This window comes from Podarcis vaucheri, assembly GCF_965113315.1.
Source record: "Podarcis vaucheri genome assembly, chromosome: 10".
NCBI lineage: Eukaryota > Metazoa > Chordata > Lepidosauria > Squamata > Lacertidae > Podarcis > Podarcis vaucheri.
Window position 1 is genome coordinate 62,141,128 of NC_138748.1, and position 27,536 is coordinate 62,168,663.

Genomic DNA, 27,536 nt, shown 5'->3' on the forward strand with positions numbered 1-27,536 from the left:
CTGAATCAGACCACTACAATGGCTGGCAGTGATTTTCAATGGTCTTCCCTAGTCCCACCTAGACACGCCAGGGAGCATATCTGGGACTTTCTCCATTCAAAGCATTTGTGCTCTATTTCTGAGCTACAGCCATCTTCATTTAAACTGTGTCTTTTAAAATGCACTTGACTTAGCATTTACAAGTTGCTGTTGACTGGTGATTTCTTAACTCGGGGTAAATAACTTAACAGGCGGACCAAGCCTACTTAAAGCAAAGTGCTCTTATGTGACTATTAATAATTTCTGTAGTAATTTTCAAGGTACAAAATGTTACACATTTCATGTATAACACTTACAGTATGTCTGCTGCTAAGCAGACATTTAGGGAGCGATCCAAACCCAAGATCCACCAGGATGAGTGTAGTTTGGGGTAGGTCTTTCTCCTGCTCAGTTGGCTGAGGTCCCTCACCTCTGCTCAGCCAGAGATTACACTCGTGTAGGTCTTCAGCCAGGGCTCAGCTGGCTGAGTCAAGGTTGGAGTAAGTCCCAAAAAAGGAGTGTTCTGGGAGACCAGAAGGGAGCCAGGACTCCCACCCCTGAATGGAGCTTGGAATAGGAGTAAGTTAGGTATAATTCATCCCAGCGTAACACTGCCTTCCTATAATTTGGACTGCTGTGCCCAAAAGCCAAGCTCCCAAGCTAGCCCTATTATACCACTTATGCCCATCATCATCATCATCATTTTTAATTTGTATACCACCTTTCTATCTTACAATACTCAAGGCGGTTTACAAGCTGAAGAAACACAAAATGTACATCTTATAACAATCTAATGCAATACAAAAATGTGATAATAAAACATAACTTTAAAGCCTACATCAAAAAGTAACATTCAACAATCATTAAAATAGTATAAAATAATATCAACATATAAAAGTTAAACAGAAATCCACTCAACAGTTACAATAATATCTAAACTATAATCAACAAAACAGCAAGCCACAGTACATAAAACAATACAATACACATTGAGAAGCAGAGGGTAGAGCAAGACCGGTGGAAGGATGCCTTGCCTGATGGAGTCTCTCCCCTCACAGCCCAGGCAACCATTTAGCAGTAGCAGTGGATGGGGCAGGGTGGTGGCGCTTATCTGAACTCCCACCTGGTGCTCCCACCGGCAAGTTTCTACTGTGACAACCTCGCTTCTGCTTCTCTGCTCTCCCTTCCAGTAAACCACATAAATACCACTGACAGGAGGTCAGATAAGTTCCCCTGCTTCACTGACCACTTATGGCATTTAAGACAAGGATGTAATTATGACAACAGTCCCAGGTGTGGTTTGGCTGACCAAGGCTACCCAGTCAGTTTCATGCTGGGCGTTTAAATCTGGGTCTTCCCCATCTATAGTAAATAATTCAGTGCACCGCAATAAACGGGTCTCCGCTCCTAGTGTCTAGAAAGCTGAAGCAGAAGCTGTCTGTGTTAAGTGCCTTCAAACCATATATTCATCTCTACTACTGAGCTGTGTGACGGATGTAGCCTCTTGGAGCAAAACAACCAAATGAAAACCCGACCAGACCCATAATCTAGTGCAGGGATGAGGAACTTGAGGACCTTCAGATGTTGTTGGACTATAACTCACCATCATCCTGTCATCATTGGCCTTGGTAGATGGAGTTGTAACCCAACACCAACTGTAGGGATATAGGTTCCCTATCTCCCACCCTACTGGGTAGGCAGCATGAATGGAAAACCCATAGGCTAGGGGTGAGGGGCCTCAAACCCTGGGGCTGACTACTGCTATCTGTCAGAGGAGACAACTCATGGGCTGGATGAGCCAGCAGTCAGACCCAGGATGGGACAGATTCACATGCTTGCACTTCTATGTTACCAGCTTGGGGGCTCTCTGTGTTAGGACTAATATGGGCAGGGCAGTGTGCAAATGTCCACACGTTGCCCACATCAGTCCTTCCCTGAGATTTGAGTTGTGCCACTGGCTCCTGAGAGTATGTTGCTGGCATGGGAGGGAGCAGGCAGAAAAACTTCAGCAAAATTAGCCAGCCAAGATAATGAAGAATCCTTGTAATGCCTTTTTATTTCAGTGGGGGAAATTAACCAGTTGCTAATAATTGCATGGTCTCTAGGCCAGACGGTCCCTTTGAAAAGTTAACATGTACTCTCTTTCCGTTCCTAGTAGGGGGTAAACAAATGGCGGCACCAAAATACACATAAGCACAAATGTGGAGAATAGCAGTTATATGTCTTAGATCGAGATAGTAAGGGTGGCTATTGTTATTTAGATGGAACATACTGGAGCACTTATCTTTTAGTACACTCCATTTTCGAACTGAATGCAGCGCTAATCGCGGGATTGAAAGCTATTGTAATTGTGCACCCTTCTAAATGCTGACAAGAATATACAATTACATTGTTTGGAACAGAGTTTAACATCCTCTGGGTTGTATTAGCATTTGTATTTACTTATGCATTAAAAATCTGCACAAAAAAGCAAAGGCAAAAAGCAAGAGTTATAAATATTAAACCCCCCACACGCATACACGCACAGATAGATATCCACTCTTGTCTGAAAATTCTGAAAGTATATATTTAAAGCAAGTGATATACGTAGATATGGAATTAACAAATAAATTGGTTTTCTTGTGCTGCTTCTGGGTATCGTTGAAGCATCTCGTTGGCCCCTGTGAGTAGATAGACCCTTGGTTTGATCCAGTGGGGCTCTTCTACGTATAGTTATACTGGTTAGAGCATGGTGTTGATAGCGTCAGGGTTGCGGGTTCAATCCTCAGATGGGCCACCTGCATGTTCCGGCATTGCAGGGAGTTGGACTAGATGACCCTCGGGGTCCCTTCCAACTCTGCGATTCTATAATTCTTCTACACTTCCTTTTTTAAACAGGAGTCACTGCCACAAGATGCAGTATTATAATAATAAGTTATCGTCTGCCCTTCACCCTGGGGTCTCAGAGGGGATTACGATGACTTAAAATGCAACATTATAAGAATCATTTTTAAAAGATAATAATAATTAATAACAATAATATAATACAAAAAATATAGATGGCCATTTGTCATGGGTGCTTCAACTGAGGGGGGGTGCAGGGGGTTGGACTACAGGTAGATGACTCTTGGGTCTCTTCCAACTCTACAGTTCTGTGAAAAGAGTGATTGACAGTAATGATGATAATGATAATGATAATAATAATAATAATATTTTGTACCCCGCTCATCTGGCTGGGTTTCCCCAGCCCCTCTGGGTGGCTTCCAACAGAGATTAAAAATACATTAAAACACCAATCATTAAAAACTTCCCTAAACAGTAGCTCAGAAGGCTTTTAAGTAGGATTAGGTAAGTTTTGGAGGATAGATCTGCCAGTGGCTATTAGTTATGACAGCTGCATGGAAACCTCCAGGTTCCAAGGAAGAACCTGCCACTGAATGCCAGTCGCTGGGAAGCCACAGCAGGACAGGGCTGCTTCCTCCAACCCTTGCATTTGACTGGCCACCAGGGGCAGATCTACTATGGAACTAGGGAAGCTTAAGCCCAAGGCCCCTAGTCCTGGAGGGACCCTGGAATAGACTTTAGCCCATGTGGCTTAACCTTTTTGGGTCTGGTAGACCCAATTAGAGTCACATGACTCAATTTGATCAATATTTTGTTGTATATATTTCAACAGTCCCAGAGTTTGAGAGTTGGTAGCATAGATGTTGTAAAGGTGTGGTGATCTGTCGTGGAACAACCCCATTGAAGAAGATAACAGTGGTTACCTAGACCCTCATTGCTGGTTGTGCCATGATAGTTTAAGGTATAAGCTCCCCCAAAAACTCCGTAGGTCCACTGTTGCTGGCTGTTGTGGGAGAGGGGATTCTGGAGGACTAGGTAGACCTTTGATCTGATATAGCAGAACTCTTCTGCTGTGCTTATACCTCGTATGACTCCTTTCAGTCTTCTTCCCAGATTTTTCAATCCTCGCAAAGCGTTTACCATCCTGAACTTTGCCCCATTGTTATTATTTGTTTGCTGTGTGTTTTTGTGTGTGTGTTACTGGGGGCGGGGAGTGTCTTGCCACAGCGTGCTTACCACCACACTGTGTTTAAACACGTTGTAAAGTGGATGTAATTGTAAACACACCGAGGGATATAATTACATGTAGCAGATTTAGGCGCTAATTCTTTGCCTTTTATTTATTTTCCCTCTCCCCCCCCCACTCTGCATTTTATCAAAACACACACACACACACACACACACACACACACACATATATATATATATATATATATATATATATATATATAAAATTTCCTGCATACAGACACCCTTAAATTGACAAGCATCCATTATAGGCAGAAACTTGTTCTCTAAATTGAAAAACAATGAGCGCCAGGGTTCTGTGTGCCCATTGTCACATGGAATGGCTTTGTTCAGTAAGAGGAAAAAGCTAATGATTTTGAAACAGCAGGTGACAAAACACATTCTTTTTTTTTCATTCTCTCCCCTCTTATCAGTTTGTTGATGAAGTCATTATGAACTGGGGTCCAGGATAGGGTAGCTCTTATTTTTAGCAGATAGACGTTTAATGAGTTCCATTGTGCCGTCAGTCATGTTGATTCACTTACATTTTTTCCCCTCTCTCTCTCCTCTTCATTCAGAAACCCCCAGTATTGAAAAGCTACTATCAAAAGATTGGAAAGACAAGCTTCTTGCCATGGGATCAGGGAACTTTGGAGAAATAAAAGGTAAACCTCGTTTCTATCACCTGAAGGGATGCAAAGTGGGATGGGGGGAGATTGAAATGCATTGCAATATATGTGAGTTCAATTAGCGCAAACGAAGCATGCCATCATTTGCTCTTTTCCATTTCTGCACTTTTTCACTGGAGCAATGTCTTCAGGGCCAATCCTGCTCTTCTGAGCATGCCAAAACTTGGCAGGGCCTACTTTTTACAGCTGAGGCTGCCTGCATCTCTCCATCAGTCCACAGCATCTTGTCCCTGTGTGGGGTCTGGGAGTGCAGGCTGTTATCAGTAGAAGGAGGAGAGTGGGGAGTCTAGAGAAGACCTCTCAAGAGCAAGGTGAGATGCAAGAGGGTCTAGGCTGCATTTAAATGACCCGCTTGCAACATGCTTGGAAAAGTGTCTAGTTGGTGGTTATAATAGGAGCTGTAGTGAGCACAGGATTGCACCCTTTAGGATGCTCTCATCTGGAAGACGGTGCCGCATCTTCTACTGTGATGAAAAATCCCATGAGCAAAGCTATGGGGCCCATTTCCATGCTGTTGGTCTTTTGTGGGTGCGTAGGTTTCAGTCACATAGTGTCAGATGCAGATTGTGCAGTGATTGATTGATTGATTGATTATCTATCATGCCCAGGGTGGCAGGCGACAAGCAGCAAAACAATTAAAAAGCAAATACTTAAAAGATCTTTAAAAACATACAGGTCAGGCTGGGGAAGGTCTTCAGTTAGTGCCAGAAAGACTAACAGATGCCTGCCTAATATTTAGTAGGCAGGAATTCCAAAGGGGTAGCTGGCTTGAAGACCCAATTCCTGCATTGTGTGGAATGGACGTCCCAATAAAGGTGGTATCTTGCACGAGGCCTTCACATGCCAGAGTGCAGTGATCAATGGGGTACATAAGGTGTAAGATGATCTTTCTGTTATCCCCGTCTCAAGCTATGTAGGGCTTTATGCGCCAAAAGCTAGCACCTTGAACTTAGCCTGGCAGATGTTTGGCATCTGGTTAAAGTGGATTTGATGCTTCGGCACCATAAACCTGCTGCCACAAATAAATAAATAACTGGAGTTCTTGCAGGTCACCATTCTGTGCGCACTGTGGTAGGAGAGGTTACAGGTGGAAGAATGTTATTTATGCACTTCATCCATATGCAGGAAGTGCATGCAAACTGACCCCAGTCGACTCTCATAACAAGAACCCTTCTGGATCAGGCCAAGGGCCCATCTAGCCCAGGATCCTGTTCTCACAGTGGCCGGCCAGATGTTCATAGGAAGCACATGAGGAAGACATGAGCACAAAACCACTATCCCCATTTGTGATTCCTAGCTATTAGTATTCAGAGTCATACTGACTCTCAATATTTGGAGCAATTTATACAGAGCAATTATTAGCCGTCGACAGCGTTCTCTTGCCTGAATTTGTCCAGCCTTCGTTCAGAAACATTCAAGATGGAAGCCATTGTTGTAGGAGCAAATCCTGTAATGGTGAAGTACTTTAGTTTCTCCTCAATCTTCCAACGTTCATCTTCACTGGATGTGCTCAGGTTCTAGTATTTTGAAAGAAACCTGCACACCGTACATAATTTCATGCTTGCCTGTCATCTGCTGCTGTTGCAAAATATTGTTTGACCCTGGGTGAGGTGTGACTGTTCTATTCGTAGGATTTGATCATTTAATCATTTGCACAGGCAAGCCGTCACATAATTCTGCTACATCCAGGGAGCATGAACTTGCATTTGTGAAGCAGCCCATCATTTTACGTCTTTATCTGAGGCATTATAGAAGAGGCAGGAGTTCAGTCATACCTGCAGAGTTAGGTCTGCTTCAAGTCAGGAACGCTGCTGACCCGAGCATGCATTTGTTTTGATGTACATCACGTTGCTGTGTTATCATAAAGGATGGGGAAGCCACAGGCCTTGGGGGGGTCAAATGCAGCCCTCCAAGTTCCTCTATCTGGCCTCCGGGACTTCCCAAACAACACTCATTTCCCCAGCTGCAAACCCCCTCACTCCAGCCCAGGCCTCTCATCCTGACCCTGCGCAGCACTTTCCTTGAGGGCAGTTGGCTAGCTGGAAAACGTCCTTGGTAATGCTTCTACCTTGCCTGGTTGTAGGATAGTGAGGGGCGTGTATGTACGTGTAGAACTAGCCTCTGGGACAAAAGCCAAATTGGCATGTGTTGCTCTTCCCACTTTTGCCTCTGGACCCACCCACCACTGTAATGTGGCCCCTTGAAAGTCGCCTATAAAGGAATGTGGCCCTCTGGCTGAAAAAGTTTGTTTTGGTGTTAGGGAGCTTCGGAGCACAACAGAAAGTGCTTTGCCCAGGAAGCTCCCAAACCTTTGGTAGTTACACTGGCTGCAGCAGCAGCAACAACAACAACTCTGGCACATCATTGGCAAATTCATCCTTTCATGCCACTTTGGTTTTCTATATTAAGCAGTTTATAAATTCCTAAAACAGGTAGGTAGGTAGGTAGGTAGATGGCTTTGGTCTTTACTTCCATTTTGAGGGAGAAGAAAGGAGGTTGCCAGGCTGACCCTTCAGGTCCCTGGCATGGGGTGCTCATGCCACCACCAGGAGCACAGGAACGAGAAAATGAGCCTGAGCTGAGCCACGTTGCAGCTGTATTTCTTGAAACAACACAACGGTGTGTGCAGCCGTCACACGTGTATTGGAAAGAAGTCTTTCTTCATTCTTTCTCCATGAATACGAGGTTATTTATTACAAGCTCGCCAGCTCCAGAGTTTTAATTAATTCTTTGATATATTTGTCTTGGCAGTTGCCGTTTTGGAAAAACAGCCACCAGACACCTTGGGCATTGAGATTTCTTTGCCCTGGAATGTGTGCAGTGCTGGAGTTCTAAAGCCTTTTGTAGGGATGGGTGTATATACCTTACCCACTCACCCCTCAAAAAACCCCACACTGACTCCCACCCCAAACTCCTTCCTCGTCTACTTCCAAATAAGTTAGAAGAATGAGCCAAAGGGGGGGGGGGCGGAATAGGAGACTGAAAAAAGAAGGCTCTGCTAGCCTACAGGGGTCTCGTTGACATCTTCTCCTCCTTGGTAACTTAAGAGGGGAGTCCACTAGAGGTGTATACTGGGCCACAAGATTCATCTTGTATCTGTAGCATTAAGAATCAACCCGGTCGGTTTCAGTTCCACTCTGTGTGGTTTCCAGTTCAATTTCTTAGTTGCATTCATATCATATACGTCAAATCCGAAGCTCTGCCCACCCCTCTCTCCATTGACTATAATGGAGAATCTAAAAATAGCCATAGCTTTTTGTCTTCCTTTAAGCGGCAAGGAGGGTTTGCTGAATGAGGAGGGAACGTACTAGACCTTGAGTGGGGAACGAGAGAAATCTATATTACAAATATTAATAATACTGGCCGAAAAGAATTCAGCGTATTGAAATCACAGGAACACTCAAAAGAGAAAAAGAGGAGGAGGAAACTTTGAACAAGACCAGGAGAAAAACCAGCTGGAAATTAATAATAATAATAATAATAATAATAAGGCAACAAATGAACACACAGTCACATCACCTGGGGACAGGGGACTTTAAGAGAAGTTTACACAAACGTAAAGAAATGTAAAGAAATGGAATGGAAAGCAAGTAATTAAAAATCACTGTTTCCTGGAAAACAGAAAGGGGTTAGAATAAAAAGGAACAAATGAGTTACATCAAACATTGCTTCTTCAAATTGCTGTGATTGGGGTGCCCTAGGAAAATAATTTGCATGTGTTTAAAACCTAGACCTGTCCATCAAAATGAAATATTCTGCCACCTTTCCAGCCTCCCTCACTTGAGATCAGGGTGTTTCCTTAGTCAAATTGATTTCGCCTTAAAACACACACACTGCAGTCCTTTATTTTAATAACAAAATGCAGATTTTGGGGATGCCTGTGTCCACAGAGTGATTCAGGACATTGGGGAGACTCTGACCTGATTCAGCAAGCCTTGTTGACTTCACCATCTGATTTGGGGATAGGAAAAACCTCACTTGCATCATCCCCTTTCCCTTCATAATTTGGACCACACACGGTGTTGATGCACACCTCTAGAATCCACTTAACTTGATTCTTCGTTAGTTGTCACCTCTATTCAAGTATTTGGAGAGCCACATTTTTGGAAAACAACCCCATGTCACCAAGCTATTTCCCTACCTTCCAAATATTCCTATGATAGGTGAGAAAAGGCCTGTGAATTACTGTGGGGAGAAACTGCTTGACCTCAAGATCTTGTTAGTGGAGGTTAAGCTACACCAGACAAGCTTAGTGGGGGGTTAGACTGTGCTTTGAGAACATTTTCTTCAGTGGTTGCAATGCTGTCATGGAAAGAGCAAGATCAGAGAGGCCCCAGAGTAAGGTCTTCTCACTATTGTCATTCCTGTAGGTGATAATAGCTGTGATTTCTTGCTCACCTGAACTATTGCATTCTGTGCTGAATCCCAATGGGGCAAGAGAGCATGAGAAACCCAGAAAGTGGACCAATCTCTGTGCCAAGAAAACCTGCATTGGAAATAATGGGTTGGAGCCAGACATATTATTATTATTATTATTACACCATCATCATCATCATCATTAATTACCAGTCCTTTCACGTTATGGTTCCAGGGTAGGTTACAACAATATAAAATACAATATTAGATACATTATAAATATTTGCAATAGGAAGAAAAATGCAATCATAAAATATAGGTTGGTTCCTGAAAATATATATCCCAGGGCAGGAGTCTCCCTCCTGTCAATCCATTTGATAACTACGCTCCATATTGAGATTTCATCCTTTGGAGGAGTGTGGTGTGTTTTCATGTTTCAGTTATGATTCCTGTGATGGGATTCCTGTGAAAACATGTTGTGTGGATGCTGCCAATTATTCCTGGAAAAGAAATTCGGAATTTGTTTCTGCTCTCGAGGTTATTGGCATGCAGTAGGCAAGCTGGCACCAGGACATCTTCAAGGGAAATTTCCAAGGCAGGAATGGGGGGAAACATGTTGTGAGAATGTTTTTTCACCTGTGCAGAGTTACTTGAGAACGATTTTGGATGGTGCTGCCTGGATTTTTGTGTCTTTATCACTGAATTATACATTAGTCATAAACACAGATCGACGTGCATCGTAGGTGAAGGCTGTTTTCTTTCTCCCCACAATTTGGTTGCCACCACACTAGGCATCGTATAGCTCAGTCCTATGCATGTTTATCCCAAAATGTGATCATTGCTGTCCCTGCACAGCTTTGCAATTTTAATAGTTTACAAAAGGAAGGAAATGCTTACAGCGGTGAGAGCGAAAGAGAGAGTCTATCAGGAACTTCTTGTTTCAATTCTGGATTTGTGTGTGAAAGAGACAAATGGAAAAATCACTGTAAACATCATATGTGATGAATTTCACAGTGACAATTCATGTTCGGCAATGTTTTCCATATTTATTAGTGAAGCCTTGATATTTCAGATCTGCTGGGTGTGAAAACCTACTTGGTGTGTATAGTTTGCTCTCCAGTCTACATATCTGAGGCTCATCTAGCCATCACTGGACTGCTTTCATCCCCCCCTGCCCCCCGCCAATCACTTGAAATCAATGATGCTGGTCTTAGTTTGAACGTTGCCAGTAATAATGGGCATATAAACCTATCACACAGCTCTGTTGTTTGTCCCCCTTCGCCAGGTTGGAAAACTGCCAACTTTCTATATTTCTGTAGAACACAGACAGTTCTACCCACAGGATGAAATCATACCAGAATTTAGGAATTATATTAGCATAGCACCAAATGCATTGATATTCTATTTTGCAATATTCAAGATTGAGCCCATTTTCGATCGTGGTGCCACAAACATTCCTGACCGCTCCAGGTGGGTCTGATGGGAGTTGGAATCTGACAACATAGGGAGGGAAATAGGTTAGCCATCCCTGCTCTAGAATGAGCCCAGTAGCTGAACATCCCCAGTCACACCTGTGTGTGTGTTTTCTACAAACAACAACTTAGAAGCAAAGAAAGGGAACTTCCCACATGGGGGGGGGGAGAGTGACTGAGGTGGTGGAACAGCCCCCCCCAGTGAATAATTATCTTGATCAAAACCCCACATTAAAGTTGCAATGGGGAGGAGGCACAAAGCAAATGTCTGTCTTTTCTCTCTCAGGTGGAAAAATAGCAGCTCTTGGGAGGGATAATCTTCATCAGGAAAATATTGCAGGCAGAACAGTTGTCCTCTTCTCCTTGTTCTGCTGTCCCCAGTCCAATTCAACACATACACCATCGCTGTTCTTAATTGTGGTGGGAAGATCTGTCAATTTCAATATCTCATTAAAAAAAAAAAGCATTTTGAGTTCAGTTCTCCATATTTCCACAACAGTCTGCTATTTTTTTTTAATAAAGTCCTAATGAATTTGCATCAACATTTTAGTACAATTTATCTTAATATGCATAATGCACTTCTGTATGCTGTTTTCATGAATACACACGCACAGTGGTACCTTGGTTCTTGAACTCAATCCGTTTTGGAAGTCCGTTCAACTTCCAAAACATTTGAAAACCAACACACGGCTTCTGATTGGCTGATTGGCCCCGGAAACAATGCCAACAGCCAAAATGGATATTTGGCTTCTGAAAAAAATGTTTTCAAACCGGAACACTTACTTCTGGGTTTGCGGCATTCCGGATCCAAAATGTTCATCAGCTAAGCCAAGGTACCACTGTGTGTGTGTGCACATGCGCACGCATTTATATACACACTTTACAATAGTATATGTGTTTTTCTATACATTGCTTAGATGGAAAACCTATTCACAAAATTTACAGCAGTGCGAAATTCAAAGGATTTCGGTGCTTCGGTTCACATTTTGTTTCAGAATGTATGAATTAATAAGGTTTGGGAGATTCCATTGCAGATCTCCCATGTAATGTGTAGTTTGGCTCAAAGGGTACCTTTGTCTCCAAGTCATAGGTTGCACTAGAAAGTTTCGTATTACTGGGACGAAATTGACCCTCAGTCTCACCTGCTTACAGTTGGTTTTGACTTGGATAATGTCACTGCGGTAACTCCAGATTTAAAAGGAACACCACCAGAATTGTGGCCTCAACACGCCTAATCTTAGTTCATTAAATCCCATTTGTCCTGAAATAGACGTTTATTTGAACAGTATAGCTCTGTATCGTGGAGCGTAGAGGACATCAGTAACAGGTACTTATGTCAAGCTGTGTCTAACATATGACAGGCCTCTAGTCTGCTGAAAACTAAACCCTTGTATGCTAGTGTCACCAAGATGGGGCAGTGGGTTCTCTTTGGAGAACGCTCTTACAACTGCCAATAATGGATTAAGAGAAATAATCCATTCAGTGATACTATAGCTCATCAGAGCCTGTGAATTAAAGACATATGTTATGTAGATTCGATGTATGGATTAAAAAGGATAATCTGTTAGGTGACATACAGAAACTTGAGATAAGTGGGCTAGGCAGATTCTGTATACGGATTGCGACAGATAATTCCATTTAAGTAACACTGGACAAGTTGAAAGACAAGCAAGGTGTTGGGGGGGGGACAGTGCTCCGGTTATGAAGGGTAATCCACTGCGTGACACTTGGGATCTTGTAATCAGGAAACTGAAGACAAGAAAGCTACAAGGGTTCACCACATTTCCCTTCGGAAGAGGAGGAGGAGAGAGCCATGATAAGGAGATTATTCAAGAGGACAAATGTTGGTTTAAACCCTTTAGTTAATACAGCACAGATTCCCTGGGAGATGCTGTAAAGCAGCATGCCCTCAGAGTAGCTATGTGAATGTAATTTATTTGTTCTTGAGGAATTTTTAATGCATCTCTCTTTTTTTGCCAGATGTGTCAGAACTACTGGGTTCTCTTTTAATGATAGCTTTGTGGCTGTTGTTGTTTTTTCAAATGGGGGGGGCAGAGGGAGGGGCAGAGAGATTCTTAATCAAATGAGGTAGGATGCATGTAATTATTTGTCACTCCTTATGATACATTCAGTGTTTACTGCAGCCCATGCTGTTTCTTCTCCCTTGGCTTCTCTTTAATGTATTTGGAGTTGGTAATGGAAGGCATCTGCCTTGGGAAGGCTCTCGCCTGAGAAATATTTCCAGAGGGGGAGAGGGTGTGAGGAGGGGGACACCTCCGAGAGCCTCTGCTTTAAGGAGGGACTCTGCAGAGCCTGGAGGATGTGGCTGTAGCCTGGTAGTTAGAGGCCTGGGAGTCTGCACTAAGCCTCTCCCCAGCCATATTTCCCAGAGGTGAAAAGTTCTGGGAAGATAAAAAAAAAATCCTTCCAGTAGCACCTTAAAGACCAACTAAGTTAGTTCTTGGTATGAGCTTTCATGTGCACACGAAAGCTCATACCAAGAACTAACTTAGTTGGTCTTTAAGGTGCTACTGGAAGGATTTTTTTTAATTTTGACTATGGCAGACCAACACGGCTACCTATCTAGTTCTGGGAAGAGTAAAGCTTAAGGATACAGTTCCCCACCTCCTGCTTCAACCTAAACCTTGTCCTCACTACCTTGCATCTGTTTGGCAGAGTCACCAGCCCCAGGCCTCTGCTGAATTTGGAGAAGGGTCATAGCTCAGCACCAGCTTTGCAGGCCAGCAGGTCCCCATCATCTCCAGGTGAAACTGGGAGGGATTCCCTGTTCAAAACTCTGCAGAGCTGCTACCAGTCAGGGTTGACTATTGTTGTAAACAAAAATTGCCCTTTTCCCTTATGGGGTATCCAAGAGCCCATATAGAGTCCTTACACAGGTTCCCTATTGGTAGGAGAAGATAACAGAGGCCAACCAGAGAATATTGAGAAGCAAAGCAGCTAGTAAGCCTGATCTTTATTAAAGCTGTTGCAACAGGGTGCTCCCCTCACCCGCAGGAGAGAGGAGGGACCCAGAAAAAATGGCGTGCAAGGCCTTATAAAGACTTTTGAAATTGCCACCCTGTAGATCAAGACCACCCCCAGAAACATACATACATCACAGAAGGGGTGTAACCTAAGACTACCCCTCAGATACATCATACCTACATCACAGAAAAGGCGGTCTTAAAACAGAAATTTGAATGTTGTTTTTCTCCTGTCCTTGTTTATCTCCTGTCTGGCAGGTTACTTGATTGGATTGCCTGGGGAGCCTGGCCAGTCTTTTGTAATGATAAATACTTAGTTCCTGGGCCATGTCACAGGCTCACACCCTATTCAAACACAGACATACCCTTAAGACAGGATTTGTGAAGGAAAAGACAATGGGGAGGTTTTTCCATTTTCCTTTGACCTTGCAGAGAAAACATTTGGTCAGTTTGGGACAGTTTGGGAATCAAAATGGTTCCAGGTCGGTTTTCCTGTGCTGATCTATGTATGTGCTTGGTTGGTACACTTATGAACATTTAACATATATCTAAGACCTCAAAATTCCTATCACACTATGCTGGTAGACGAATGGTGTGGCTGGGAATGAGGTCTGTGTTCAAGTGGTTTTGAAGATGTTGAGTTTCAGGCACTTGGATGAGGTATGGAGGAGAAGCAAAAACGAAGGAAACACCATCGAAACCTGTCTAATATAACAGGTATCCTGACTAGGGGAAGCTGCAGTAGCCCATAACATCTGGACAGCAGCAGGCTGGCAAATACTGCTTTGCTGAAGTACTTACATTTGCATAGAACCATCGCATAAGTATTCAGTGTGTATAGATTAGAATGAAGAACATCCATTAAAGGAAAACACAGTTGGAAACATCCAGTACCAGAAATGTGTGTGGATGTATTAGGAAAAGTGTGAAATCCATTCTTCTTTACTTAAGCAGGCGAATTGCCCTGTGCAGTACTGAAACATCCATCACAATAAGCCCAACAAATTCTCACTGTCTCTAAAATCTTCAAAAAAGACAGCTCCTGTTAGCTGTCCTAACAGAGGAGTGCTGAGCCAAAATGACTCACTTTATTTTGTGTTTCCTTTCATGCCTTTCCAGAAGCCTCTTGTTTTCAGCTGTTTCTGGCACTCGCTGCAAACACCTTCTTGTTGTTTGGATGTCCTCCTTCTCCTTGTCCTTTTTGCCCTCACAGCCCTTAGCCTCATTTGCCCACATTGCCATTTTAATCTGATTGGCCGAGGCAATTTAGAATTTGATGGCGATGATGTCATGGCCCTGCACGGGATGTAATGATGTCATCATGGATTTACCTGTAAATGAAACCACTAGTTGGATATAATGACATTGTGGGGAAACAAAGGCTGAGAAGATAAGAACTGGAGAATGAGACCACAAGCATGCTGTTTCCACAGGAGCCAAAAATTATACCTCTGGGAAGCATACTTCAAGCCAATATTTATGAGGACTTCTTCACTTTTTAAAAAAATAGCATGCTGATTTGGAAATGTGGAGAACTGAATTCATGACTGGGGAAAATGAGAAACTAAGAGAAACTGAAACTGTCCGATTCTCCCATTCTTATTTATGATCTTGGCATTCGGCTTCTGTTAATGTGGTCCCAGACCGCATTGCTTTCTAACAGCTACTTGTCCGGTTCATGTTCACCCTATGTTTTTGCCTTGGATTATTTTTAAATGTTTTTTAACCTATATTGATGTATGTTGATTGGCTATGTCAGACATACTGCTTTAAAAATGAATGTCAAATTTAGAGAATAGTTTGCATGGGCCTTGGTGGAGTGCTGGAGGGAAATCAGATGAAACTATTAACAGCATACTTTTTTTTAAATAAACACACAAATCTATCCCACTTGTGTGCTGTTTTTCAAAAGAGTGTTTCAATAAGGATAACTTTGTGGAGGTGGGCACAAACAATCCTCAGTATACTTGTCTTTTTTGAGGGGGGGGGACACACACACAAAAAAGAAATGTCATATTTTATGCCACGACTTTAATACAATGTTATTGCATCTGTCTAGGTTTAATAATAGCACACTGTACTTTCTGATGCTTCTTTGAAAGATAGACAATAACAATTCAAAAGCCATTTACTTCATTACTCTGACAGTGAAATGACTCAGAGGTAGATTTAACTGTTTTTCTGTGTATATTTTGAACAGCTGATGGATATTGTTTCTGGGCAAAGACACAATTCAGCCCAAAGCTAAGCACTTTTCAGATCCCAGTGACTTCAGGGTGCAGGGCATGGGTGGTGAATACTGATGTCGCAGTATCGCTAAAGAGGGGTTGACCTGATCAGACCCTTGAAAGGGAAACAACTGGGGGATCCGTATCAGAGGGGGATGTGCGCCTTTTCTTCCCCACCCCACTCCCCTGTAAATTCAATAGGAGAGAATGAGGGATGCATTTAACTCACTTCTGGAAATCAGTCGGACTTAATAGCATTTAATTTTGGTCGGAAACCGGCCCTCGCTGTTAAACCTGGCAGTATTACAGAGATAACGAGAACCCACTGTGGTGTTCAATAGCTCAATCCACAAGACGAGCAATAGGCTTCCCGGAGGTATCCCTAAAACCTGCAGCTACTTCTGTCAGATTTCTCCCATGTTGTCAGTCCTCTCCCCCATAATGCTCTCTCTTAATTTTTGGCACGGGTTCATGTGAGGGACGCTGCAAAAATCCATTAGGTTTGCTTTCAAAAGTGCACCTTGTTGTTCTGGTGGAGCAGACAATTATCTCAAACCTTCCTTATAAACCAAATTCTACCTGGCATTGGCATCTGTAATAATTAACAGTTGGATGTGTAGCCTGTTGTTCAAGCTACGCAGAGAGGGGAAGATCGGAGACTGCGTTTGCATCTAAGGCCGTAATCTGAAGCACCAGTGACGGGGAATCTATGGCGCTCCAGATGTGTTTGGCTCCAAATTCCCAACAGCCCCAGCCATCATGGTTAAATGGTGACAGGAGTTGTAGTCCAGCAACATTTAAGGAAGAGAGGTGCAGGCAGGTCTCCCATTTCTGTGATACATACTTACTCCCAGGTAAACTCAATGAAATTTTCTTCTGCATAGACACCACCACTGCTGTCTTCGCTGTGGAAGATGCTTTCTCATGCACATCCCCACCCTCAGCTGGTACAGCTAATCATGCATGAACATTTATTTTTATTGAGAAGCAAATTCCATTGGGGGAAGGGAATCCTAAGAACGCTTAGGATTGGGGTGTTCAGCCACTTTTAATTCAGAAGGTGATGGGAAGACATTGTAAAATCCTCATGGATTGTGAAACAAGTGTCTTCTCTCACAAACCCATTTTTTAACAACTAAAAATAACAAAGTCTAAATGCAAAGCGACATTGCTGAAATTTAGCAATAGGAGGTTGAATGAGCAGTGAATAGGCAAGTACAGATTTTCGTCGTTTTATTCTTAGCATCAATTCCCCACACCCCAAACATGATTGTACTAACAAGCAATATCTCTGTGAGGAATGTCGTGATCAGAGAGACATGTAGACCTGTTGGTTAAGACTGAACCTGGGTTAAGCCAGATGATCAGGCATGCAGAACTTGTGGTCCACCAGTCACTTGGGGCAACCCATAATCTTCTCAACTTCTCCTTTTCTTACTGCCTGTCTGGAGCTGAAACCAGTGGGAAGGGAGTTCTCCATTATATATAGCTGGTGGGTTTCACTATGCTTGATAGGCCGTATCTAGGCTAGTGACAGAACACATCTTTGTATAAAGAGGCCCTTAGTTCAGTGACTGACATCTCCAGCTATTGGGGGGGACCTTAGGTGTGGGAATTAGAAGTACCCCTGCCTCAGATCTTAGAAAGCTGAGTCAGAGTATTAAGCTCTGGCTAAGATGGATCGGTGGGGTGACTGAGCATAATATAGCTTCATACGTTTCCTGCTACGTAGTGAAATGGGACGTATTTCTGACAGCAGGGCCAGTGCAAGAGGTTGTGCCATCTGAGCCGGCAACACCTTTGCCACCCCTCACCTTCTTCATTGTGGCAGCGGCAGCCCCTCATCTCAGCTTATTTTTGTTGGTTTCTTGTCCAGCTAGTTTGGCAGTGACGGAAGCACCCCTTAGGATGCTCTCTCCCTCTCTCTCTCCCTTGCTAAAAGAATGATTTGGCGGAGTCTTCCCTCACAGCTAGGCGTTCTTGGTGGGGTGGCTGTGAAAGTGCCTATGCCGCTGACATGAATTCCTGCAGTAGCTAACAATGCCTAATATCAGGGGTGGCATAGTTGTTGTTGTTTTTTAATTTATTAACAATTTCAACATAACAAATTATCAAAGTAAATCATCTTCATTATTTCCCCCCATTTCCTACCTCCCACCTCCCCCACAAACCCTCCCCTCTAAGACTTCCCTCAGCTCCTCTCTCTGATTTCTCAACCTATATTAACTTCTGCATGTTGTAAAATTGTACACATCCTTATATTATCTGTCTACTATGTTAACCCTCGATAAATTTGTGTATGTTTATTCAAAACCTGCCAAGGAGTCCAGTTCATTTGTTGTCTTTTTAAATAATTTGTAAAAGGCTCCCAGTCTTCTTTAAAGTCACGGTTGTCCTTATCTCGCAATTTGCATGTCAATTTCGCCAGTTCTGCATAGTTCATCAATTTCTCTTGCCACTGTACTTTTGTCAGAGTGTCCTCATTCTTCCATCCTTGTGCTATCAAGACTCCTGCTGCTGTTGTAGCATACATAAATAAGTTCTTTATTTTTCCTTGTCAGGGGTGGCATAGTTTAAATTTTAGGCATTGTTAGCCACTGTGTCAATGCTTAGGGGTGCTGTCATGGCCACTCTGCCCAGAATGTGAAACTTTGAGAGAAGGATTCCTTGGGTCCTTGCTAGAGCAAGGTACGGGGTATGTTGGTCCACTGGGTGGGTGGCAACAGGGCTGGCCAGCAGAGACAAGCAGTGAACTGAGGGAGCACCAATTCATTACCTCGCTTTTCCTTATGGAAGAGCCAGCCGTGTCTGGTGGTTTCTGAATGGACAGCATGAAGAGTTATAAGGAATTTGGAGGGCATAGCTGAGGTCTCTGCAATAGGAACAATATTCATGGAGTCATAGAACTGTAGTGTTGGAAGTGTCATCTAGTCCAACCCAATCTCAACTTTTTCTTCTTCTTTGGCGATCACTCATAGCCAAGTAAGATTGTCTTCCATAAACACAGTTTTAACAATGAGTCCGTAAGTGACTGTGGAGGCCAATTCTGGATCCACACGTCCTTCCACAGTGGGGACATTGGTTCCCGGGCAGGAGTTGATTATGGTGTGGATTTGCCAAGCGTGCCTTCCTCTTAGCAAGTTTCTGCCTTGCATTCTGAGTTCGAGTGTCTTCAAAGCCTATGGCACCTTTGGTAAAGGCTGTTCTCCAATTGGAGTGCTCGCAGGCCAGTGTTTCCCAGTTGTTGGTGTTTATACTTCCTTTTTTAAGATTTGCCTTGAGACAGTCTTTAAACATCTTTGGTTGACCACCAGCATTACGCTTTCCATTTTGAAGTTCGAAACATCCCTGACAGATGGCCATCCAACCTCTGCTTAAAAACCTCCATGGAAGAAGAGTCCAGAACCTTCCAAGGAAGTCCATTCCTCTGTCAAACAGCTCTTACTGTCAGGAAGTTCCTCCTGATGTTTTGTCAGAATCCCCTTTCTTGTAACTTGAATCCATTGGTTCTTGAGAACTTTTTTTGTGCCAACAGTCCTCTGCAGCTGTTTATATTTTCTTGATTAGCCAGCCATTCCAATGGTTATTTTGTATGGTTTTATGATACTTTATGTTCATTGCTATTGGACACTACCTTGATGTTCTGTATGAGCTGGCAATATAGATAATGTTTTTTCATAAATCAATAGTTAGGATTTATATACTGCTTCAAGGCACTTCACGCGCTTATCATTTCATCCGTGCTTACAACAGCTCTGTAAGTTTGGCAGTGCTACTGTTACCCCCATTCTGCAGAATCGAGAGGAGGGAGTGAGGCTGAGAACCACAGACCAAAGACCTCTCTCGTTCAGCATTCTGCTCTCATAGTGGACATTCTGATACTTCTGAGAATCCCACTAGCAGGGCATGAATACAAGAGCCGTCTCCTGCCCCTGTTCTGGTTTGAACTGGGTCTTTCTTCCCCGCCTCCCGCAACCATCATTCCTTGGAGTCCTGAAGAGACGTTGCCAGCGAATGGAGAAGCACAGGAACCCGTGGTGAAAAATCAGGGGGTATCGCAAGGATAATAAGGGATGGAGGGACAGCTTAAAAGCTTAGGTTCAAAGCAGGGACGTCCCTGTCAATTAGAGTAACTTGAGGGGTATGTTCGGAGGTATTATATTTGAGCTCATCAAGCTTGTCTCTGTCGTCGTCTTCAGCCTTGAGACAAGAGGGAAGGGAAAGCAGGAGCGCTCTCCCGTTTTCCTCTGCTGGCGATGTGAGCAGGCAGAGGCACGTCATACTGTGACAACCTGCCAATCAATTGGTTGGCTGCAAATACATTAAGCCTTGGTGCGCCTTCCCCCTTTCAGTTAAAAAATAAAGTCTCGTTTTGATAGTTGAGTTGTTCGCACTGGAGGGCTGTGTGCCTGCGTTGGCATAGAGGCGCATGTGTGTGCAACTTGGCATTTTAGCAGCCAGCTTGGGTAACTAAAAAAAGAAATATTTCAACCTGTCATTTTTATTCTTTCTTAAGTTGATCTGCATCTTTGGCTTCTTTGTTTATTTGCGTATTATTTATTTACTTTGCATTTATATATTTCTTTATTTACTTTGGCTCTCCCCCATACAAATTGACCCAGCCCCTACACTTGTCCTCTGAGTCTCTTCTCTATGTCATTCTTCCCAGAAAGGTTCGGAGGGTGGCAACAAGAGAACAGGCCTTTTCTGTGGTGGCTCCCCATTTGTGGAATGCTCTCCCCAGATAGACTCGCCCGGTGCCGTCACTACATGTCTTTAGAAGGCAGGCAAAAACATTCCTCTTTAACCCAGGCCTTTGGCCATGAAAGTGTGTAGGGGGAGGGCTGTTATTATTGTGACTATTTTGCTACTAGGCTGTCCATCAGTATGGTTTTTATGATGTTTTTATCATTGCTGTTTTGTAAAGCGTGGTATATAAATTGAATAAATACAACTACTGCTGCTACTAATTTATATCCCCGTTTTCCTGCAATGATGCAGGGAATTAATTACTGTTGTTTGAAATGGTACACTTTTTAAAATTAAATGTAGTTGGCTGTTACTGATTGTATGTTTGAATCCAGGAACATATGCCTAACATATTGATGAAAACAGAATTTCGGTACAGATATTTTAAAATTAAAAAAGAAAAGCTGAATGCCCATCATCATCCAAGCCCTTGATTCTAAGGCTATCAACATTAAATAAATACATACATTTAATAAACATATAAACAAATAAACCAGACTTGATCCAGCTACATGTAGCCATAACTAAGTCCTATTGAAGGCAATGGGACTCTTTAAGTTAGTTTTGATCAAACTTATTACATTGGGACTTAGTCAAAGTGGCTGACTTTAGATGGAACTGCATCAGTGTGGAATAGCGGATGGGCCCCATCTGCACTTCTGTATTTAAAGCCGTATCATGCTACTTCAAACAGTCATGGCTTCCTCTGCAGAGAATTCTGGGAAATGTAGTTTGTTATAGGTGCTGAGAGTTGTGGGGAGACCAGTATTCTCCCTCACAGAGCTACAGTTTCCAGAGTGGTTTAGCAATGAACCTCTCTTCTTGGGGATCTCTAATAACAGTAGCTCTGTGAGGGGAGAATATTGGTCTCCCAACATCTCTTTTGGGCTGATGTATAAGTGCCCATCCCATGCAGAAGTCTTCTAGCAGTTTTGGGGTCTCACAGGGTTGGGGGAGGCTTCAGGAGAGAAAGAATGGGAAAATACACCTTTCCTCCTTTCCCACCCCAGTGAAATCTCCCCTTAGCATTAAAGGGCTCAAATTTAGGACCAGCTTCACACAAAAACAAGCACTTTCTTAACTTTTTTTTAAAAAATCCAAACTTAATTCCTTGGTAATCTCCTGCAGAAACCACTATCTTATTTTTGTGTGTGTGTCCCTACTTCACCTTCAGAATAATCGGCACACGACCAGCCAATTTGCTACTAGAGGGGGAGTGGCAGTGGGTCCATTTTAACTCCACTCTGACTTCCGTGATTTCAGGTTTTTCCACAGACTGTCTTATCTTTTCTCATACGCATCCCAGGTAGATTAAGGGGGCTACGTATATTTTTCAGAAGGTCAAAGTTGATCGCAGATCACACCATTGGAATCTGTGGTGCATGCAGGAACACAGCTATTATTGCATGCTAAGAAATGGATTTTGCGTGTGTGGAAAGGTCTCTTCTGCAGAAGTGGAAGGTGAATTGCCTTGGGTCTGCTGGCAATTTCTGTCTTGACATGCAGCTCAAATTCTGCATTTCTTCTCTCTTCAGATTTCCACTTCTCTGTTCTACGTGCTGTTACTTATCTCCCTGCCGAAGCATTTATATAACATCAAACATGTTTTATGACATGAAGGCCAATGGTGTAACTGCTTCTGTATAGCTGATCTTGAAATTGAGGAATTGCCCTTTTAGGAGAATTCCAGCTGTAGCATTTGGTGGGGGGAGCTGCTAATTCCTTTTGCATAACAACTCTTTGGATGCAAAGACTTGTAACAGACACTTCAGTCTAATTGCGTGTCCAGGTGGCAAACACATTGCGGCAACGACGCCTTGGTCTCCGATGGCGTTTGAAGTGAAAACTGCAAATTAGAAGGGTTCCCTCCCTTTCTCTTAATATTTTACCATGCGGCGCTGTTCCCTTTCTCTCACACAAAGCTTGGGGAAACTGTAAATAAAGTGTTATAGTTTCATCCCACTGATTGCATTTCTAGCAGACGTCATGAGGACTGCGTAGTACGAGGAGAGATGAATTTCTGACACAGAAACGAAATTCCATGACTCCTATGTGGTGACAGTCATTGTATGCAGCAACCACTCTTTAGGCAATAATGCCCTAACATAGGGGTCGGCAAACTAAGGTCCGTGGGCCAGATCAGGCCCAATTGCTCACGGATAAAATCCATATCTATCAAATTTGAACTTTCTGAAACAATATGAGAACCACAACACAGCCATCCTACAAAAATTAACTGAACTTTGCAATGCAGTTTTCCAACCAGGACTTATAAAAAATGCATATATTGGGGGGCAGTGTGCTTCAGATGTACACATTAGTGAAAATAACATTAAAATGCATTATATTAGGAAAATTGCAAAATTGTGGACATTAAGAAAAAAAGCATACAAAAATGTGTTTATTCACGCTAAATTGCTGACAGATTTTCAAAGTGGAAGAAACTAAAATGGACAGGTCTTTCCCCCTCTAACACTTGACAATGTAGTTCAGAAGGCCTTGGCTTTCATGAAGATTTTCATGAGGAAATGTGGAGAATTTAAGATTGGAAAAATGAGAAACTGAAAGAAACTGCAATTGACACATTCATCCAGACCCAATATGACACATAAACAATGGAATGCTCCCTTTTGGAAGACCTCTTGGCTTTGGTCAGGCAGCACAAATTTGTTTCTTCCAACAAGCCTTCAGGGGTAATTTTGGATAATTTGAAACAATTGGGTTTTTTGACTGATGAGCTATTGGCAATTATATTTGTTATTTCTATGTCTTGGTTTGTTTTTTAGTTTTAAGCTTGTTTTTATTGTTGATTTTGTGTTGCTGACTTGTCTTTGAGAATCAACTTAGTTTTTCCCTGGCAATAAGTTTCTCAAGGTCACATAAAACTGTGTGCAGGGACATCATCTCCTAGGGCTGAGCCCTTTTGGCCCTCAACAAAAGGAGGGTGCTGGGGGTCCCTAGTGCTCAAAGGTGCCAGAGGAGGCCAAGTGTGGAGCTGAGCGCTGTGTGGCTTCAGGGGCTGGCTCCTTCTCCTCCTGCCCCAGAGCAGAAGGAGCAGGGAAGCAGCCCCTGGCTAGTGGTGGCGGCAGGAGTAGCAGCCAGCCATTGAAACTGTGCTGCCTCTGCTTTTGGTTCTGCCCCTGGCTCCTCCCGACGTCTTGATGTCACACGCGCAACGTTGGCACATCCATTCTTCTTTGGAAGTTAATGCCTCTGGGTGTCTGTGAGCATCTTTGTCTCTCTACACTGCAGCCTCCCCAGGTGCCAACCTTACAGCTACAGCCAAGAGGAAGCCACTGTGAGATATAAAGCCCTTGGGGAGAGCCAGTGTGGTGTAGTGGTTAAGAGCGGTAGACTCGTAATCTGGTGAACTGGGTTCGCTCCTCCACATGCAGCTGCTGGGTGACCTTGGGCTAGTCACACTTCTTTGAAGTCTCTCAGCCTCACTCACCTCACAGAGTGTTTGTTGTGGGGGAGGAAGGGACAGGAGAATGTTAGCCGCTTTGAGACTCCTTCGGGTAGTGATAAAGCGGTATATCAAATCCAAACTCTTCTTCTTCAGGTCAGAAAGTGCAGGCAACCAGGGAGGCTACAGGGTGCTGAAGAATGATTCATGGAGAGAGAGAGAGAGAGAGAGAGAGAGAGAGAGAGAGAGAGAAACACATACACCTACTTCACAGTGATAAAACAAGTCCAAACCATGTACCCAACCAAGTGTCCTGAAAATGAGACACAAAAAAATGAAAGCTGCTTTTTCCAGGGAGGAAAACTTAATGAGAAATTGGGAGGCAGATTTTGGCACAGCGCCGTCGTACAGGGAGGCCACTGTTATTGCCCAAGTATTTCTCGATCAGGACACTTGGATGAACAGCAAAGACAAGGACAGAATATTTTGAGTAAATAAGTAAATAATGGGTTAGTCTCCCGAACATATGCCTGTGTGGCAAGATGCATTTTCTGCTGTGCCTTACAGGAGCTGTCCTCTTGGAATGGTACCCAGTTCTTGCTTCTCATTCTCTCTCCCCTCTCTCTTCCCCCTCCTCCCCTTACCTTTTGTCACCATATGATGCTCAGGGACTCCAGAGAGCCTAGCTGAGAAAGAGAGGCAGCTCATGGGCATGATCAATCAGCTGACCAGTTTGCGGGAGCAGCTGTTGGCGGCTCACGATGAGCAGAAGAAGCTGGCGGCCTCGCAAATTGAGAAGCAGCGCCAGCAAATGGAGCTGGCCAAGCAGCAACAGGAACAGGTGAGTGATTATTATTAAAAGGGACTTTTAATCTAGTCTCCCTCTTTAGTGGGTGTGTGTGGGGGGGGGGAGAATAGTAACACTCCATTAACATATCCTTATTTTAAGGAGGTGTGAAATATTGCAGGATCCGAGCCCAGGAATTAGTTCAGTTATTTATTGGGAGAATGGGGAGCAGGGAATGAATGAAAAGTTAACTTAGAGAGTGTGTGTGTGTGTGTGTGTGTGTGTGTGTGTGTGTGCGCGCGCGCGCATGCACACACACAAATTAGCAACTTTAAGCATTTCACATTATGGAATTGTTATATACTGAGCTGAATAGGATCCAGAATGCAGCAGTCTGATTGGTCCTAGAACAATAGGATTAAGACTGCAGCAGTCTGATTGGTCCTAGAACAATAGGATCCAGAATGCAGCAGTCTGATTGGTCCGCAAGAGCCACCCAATCCAACTCCTGGTGGAAGTTAATCCGCAACCTGATTGGCCTACAGGAGAATCCCAGAATTAGCCAATCACGTGGGGCCCATTGTGTAAATATGGTATATAAAGCAGACATTTGGGAAAAACTTGCATTCCTCACTACTATGAGCTGAATAAAGAGCATGAAATCCACACTCGGCTCCCAGTATATTTCAGGAATGCTGGTCACAGCTGTCAACCCAGAAGCCAATGGGGAGTGCGCAAGTAAGATCTGACGGCAAGAGCCTTATCTCCTCCTGTAGTTTCCAGCTACTGGTATTCAGAAGCATAGCACTTCTGGCAGGGGAAATGAAGCACAGCCATCAGGATTAGTAGCCTGTATGGACACAGTATAAATGACAGAGGTGCCAACTTGAAAAAAATATTGGGACGGGGCAGGTAAACCCAACCCTGTGTAATTGACCATGTGACGTGGCACACCCACCCACACCATTTGAATGGCAATGCCCATCAACTTAGGGGGATGCCCCCTCAAATACTTTATTTATTTATTTTAATTAATTTAATTAATTTATTTTAATTAATTTAATTTACTTTTATTAATTTAAAATAAATGCATTTATGAGAAAACATACATACAAGTAAACAAACATACAATCAAACAAACAAGTAACAGAAAAATCCAACAAACCACCACACTATAAGATACAAGATTAATATAATCACCATAATACATACTCCTGATACTGAACACAATTATAAAACTTATAGAGAAGAAATTTAAAACTGACTTCCAATTAATCTCACTGTACTTTATCTATCCATTACTTTATACCGCACAGTTACATATTTCTTATATAATTTATTTTTGCCTCCCTACGAACTTATATTTATACAATACAGGGATCAGTCTACCGTATTTTTCACCCTACAGGACACCCTATAAGAAATGTGTGTGCCTCCTATGGGGCGAATGCAGGCTTTCGCTGAAGCCTGGAGAGTGAGAGGGGTCCGTGCGCACTGACCCCTCTCGCGCTCCAGGCTTCAGGAAGCTATCTGCAAGGCATGCGGGCAGCAGCCTGCAGCCCAAAAGCTCGGGGGACAGCGGGGAGGCGCAGCGCCGCCACCCCGCTATTCCCCGACCTGATCTGGAGGCTGGCGGGAGGAAGAAGCAAGCTTGCTTCTCTCCCCCCCCCCCGCCAGCCCCACAAGCTTGGGGGATAGCGGGGAGGCGGAACGCCGCCACCCCGCTATTCCCGGACCTGGTCTAGCCCCACAAGCTTGGGGGATAGCGGGGAGGCGGAGCGCCGCCACCCCGCTATTCCCTGACCTGACTCCACGACTCTGCCCTCCTGTCTTTGTCGGATTTGTGATTTATTATTATTACACATTACTCACTCTTTACACAAAAAGAGCTCCAAGTGACTTACGACATGTTTATTTTATTTTTTAAAAAATATATTTATTAGAATTTTTACAAACAATAAAAAGTTACAGAATTAAGGATAGAAAATAGAACAGAATAACAATAATAAAAGAAAAAGAGATACAGAAATACAAAGACAAAATACATAAAAAGTAAAAAGAAAGTTAGAAGAAAAAAAGAATCAATATTTTCATGTCTTATATTTCAGTTACTTGTTTCCTGACCTCCTCACACACCCCTTTTTTGTATTCCAGTTCAAATATTTAATTCAGCAAATCCTTACCCTCTATCATTTATCTTTACTTAATATCTTAACCTATTTATAACTATATATTTCCAACCATTGTCAATCTGTATTTACATATTCTTATTAATCTTTTTACCAATACCACTTATTTTCAATCCAACATCCCTTTAATATTCATTAATTTTACAGTATTTCTGCAAATAGTCTTTAAATTTCTTCCAGTCTTCTTCCACCACTTCTTCTCCCTGATCTCGGATTCTGCCAGTCATTTCTGCCAGACTTACGACATGTTTAGGAGCATGAGCCTAAATAATATAATAATTTATTATTTATACCCCGCCCATCTGGCTGAGTTTCCCCAGCCACTCTGGGCGGCTTCCAATCAAGTGTTAAAAACAATACAGCATTAAATATTAAAAACTTCCCTAAGCCTTCAGTTGTCTTTTTTAAAAAAGATAGCTGCTTATTTCCTTCACATTTGAAGGGAGGGCGTTCCACAGGACGGGCGCCACTACCAAGAAGGCCCTCTGTCTGGTTCCCCGTAACCTCACTTCTTGCAATGAGGGAACCACCAGAAGGCCCTCGGCGCTGGATCTCAGTGTCCGGGCTGAACGATGGAGATGGAGACGCTCCTTCAGGTATACTGGGCC

At 43.2% G+C, this 27,536-nt stretch overlaps 1 protein-coding gene across 8 annotated transcripts in view; it reads left to right on the plus strand.

The window, feature by feature from the left end:
• Positions 1–27,536, plus strand: part of SOX5 (SRY-box transcription factor 5) — a 783,822-nt gene that overhangs the window by 557,725 nt on the left and 198,561 nt on the right. For all 8 annotated transcript variants that reach the window (XM_082238845.1, XM_082238846.1, XM_082238847.1 and 5 more), the window contains 2 exons: positions 4,647–4,733; positions 24,621–24,793. In XM_082238845.1, the coding sequence (XP_082094971.1) occupies positions 4,647–4,733; positions 24,621–24,793 (260 nt within the window). The remainder of the gene's footprint in view (positions 1–4,646; positions 4,734–24,620; positions 24,794–27,536) is intronic.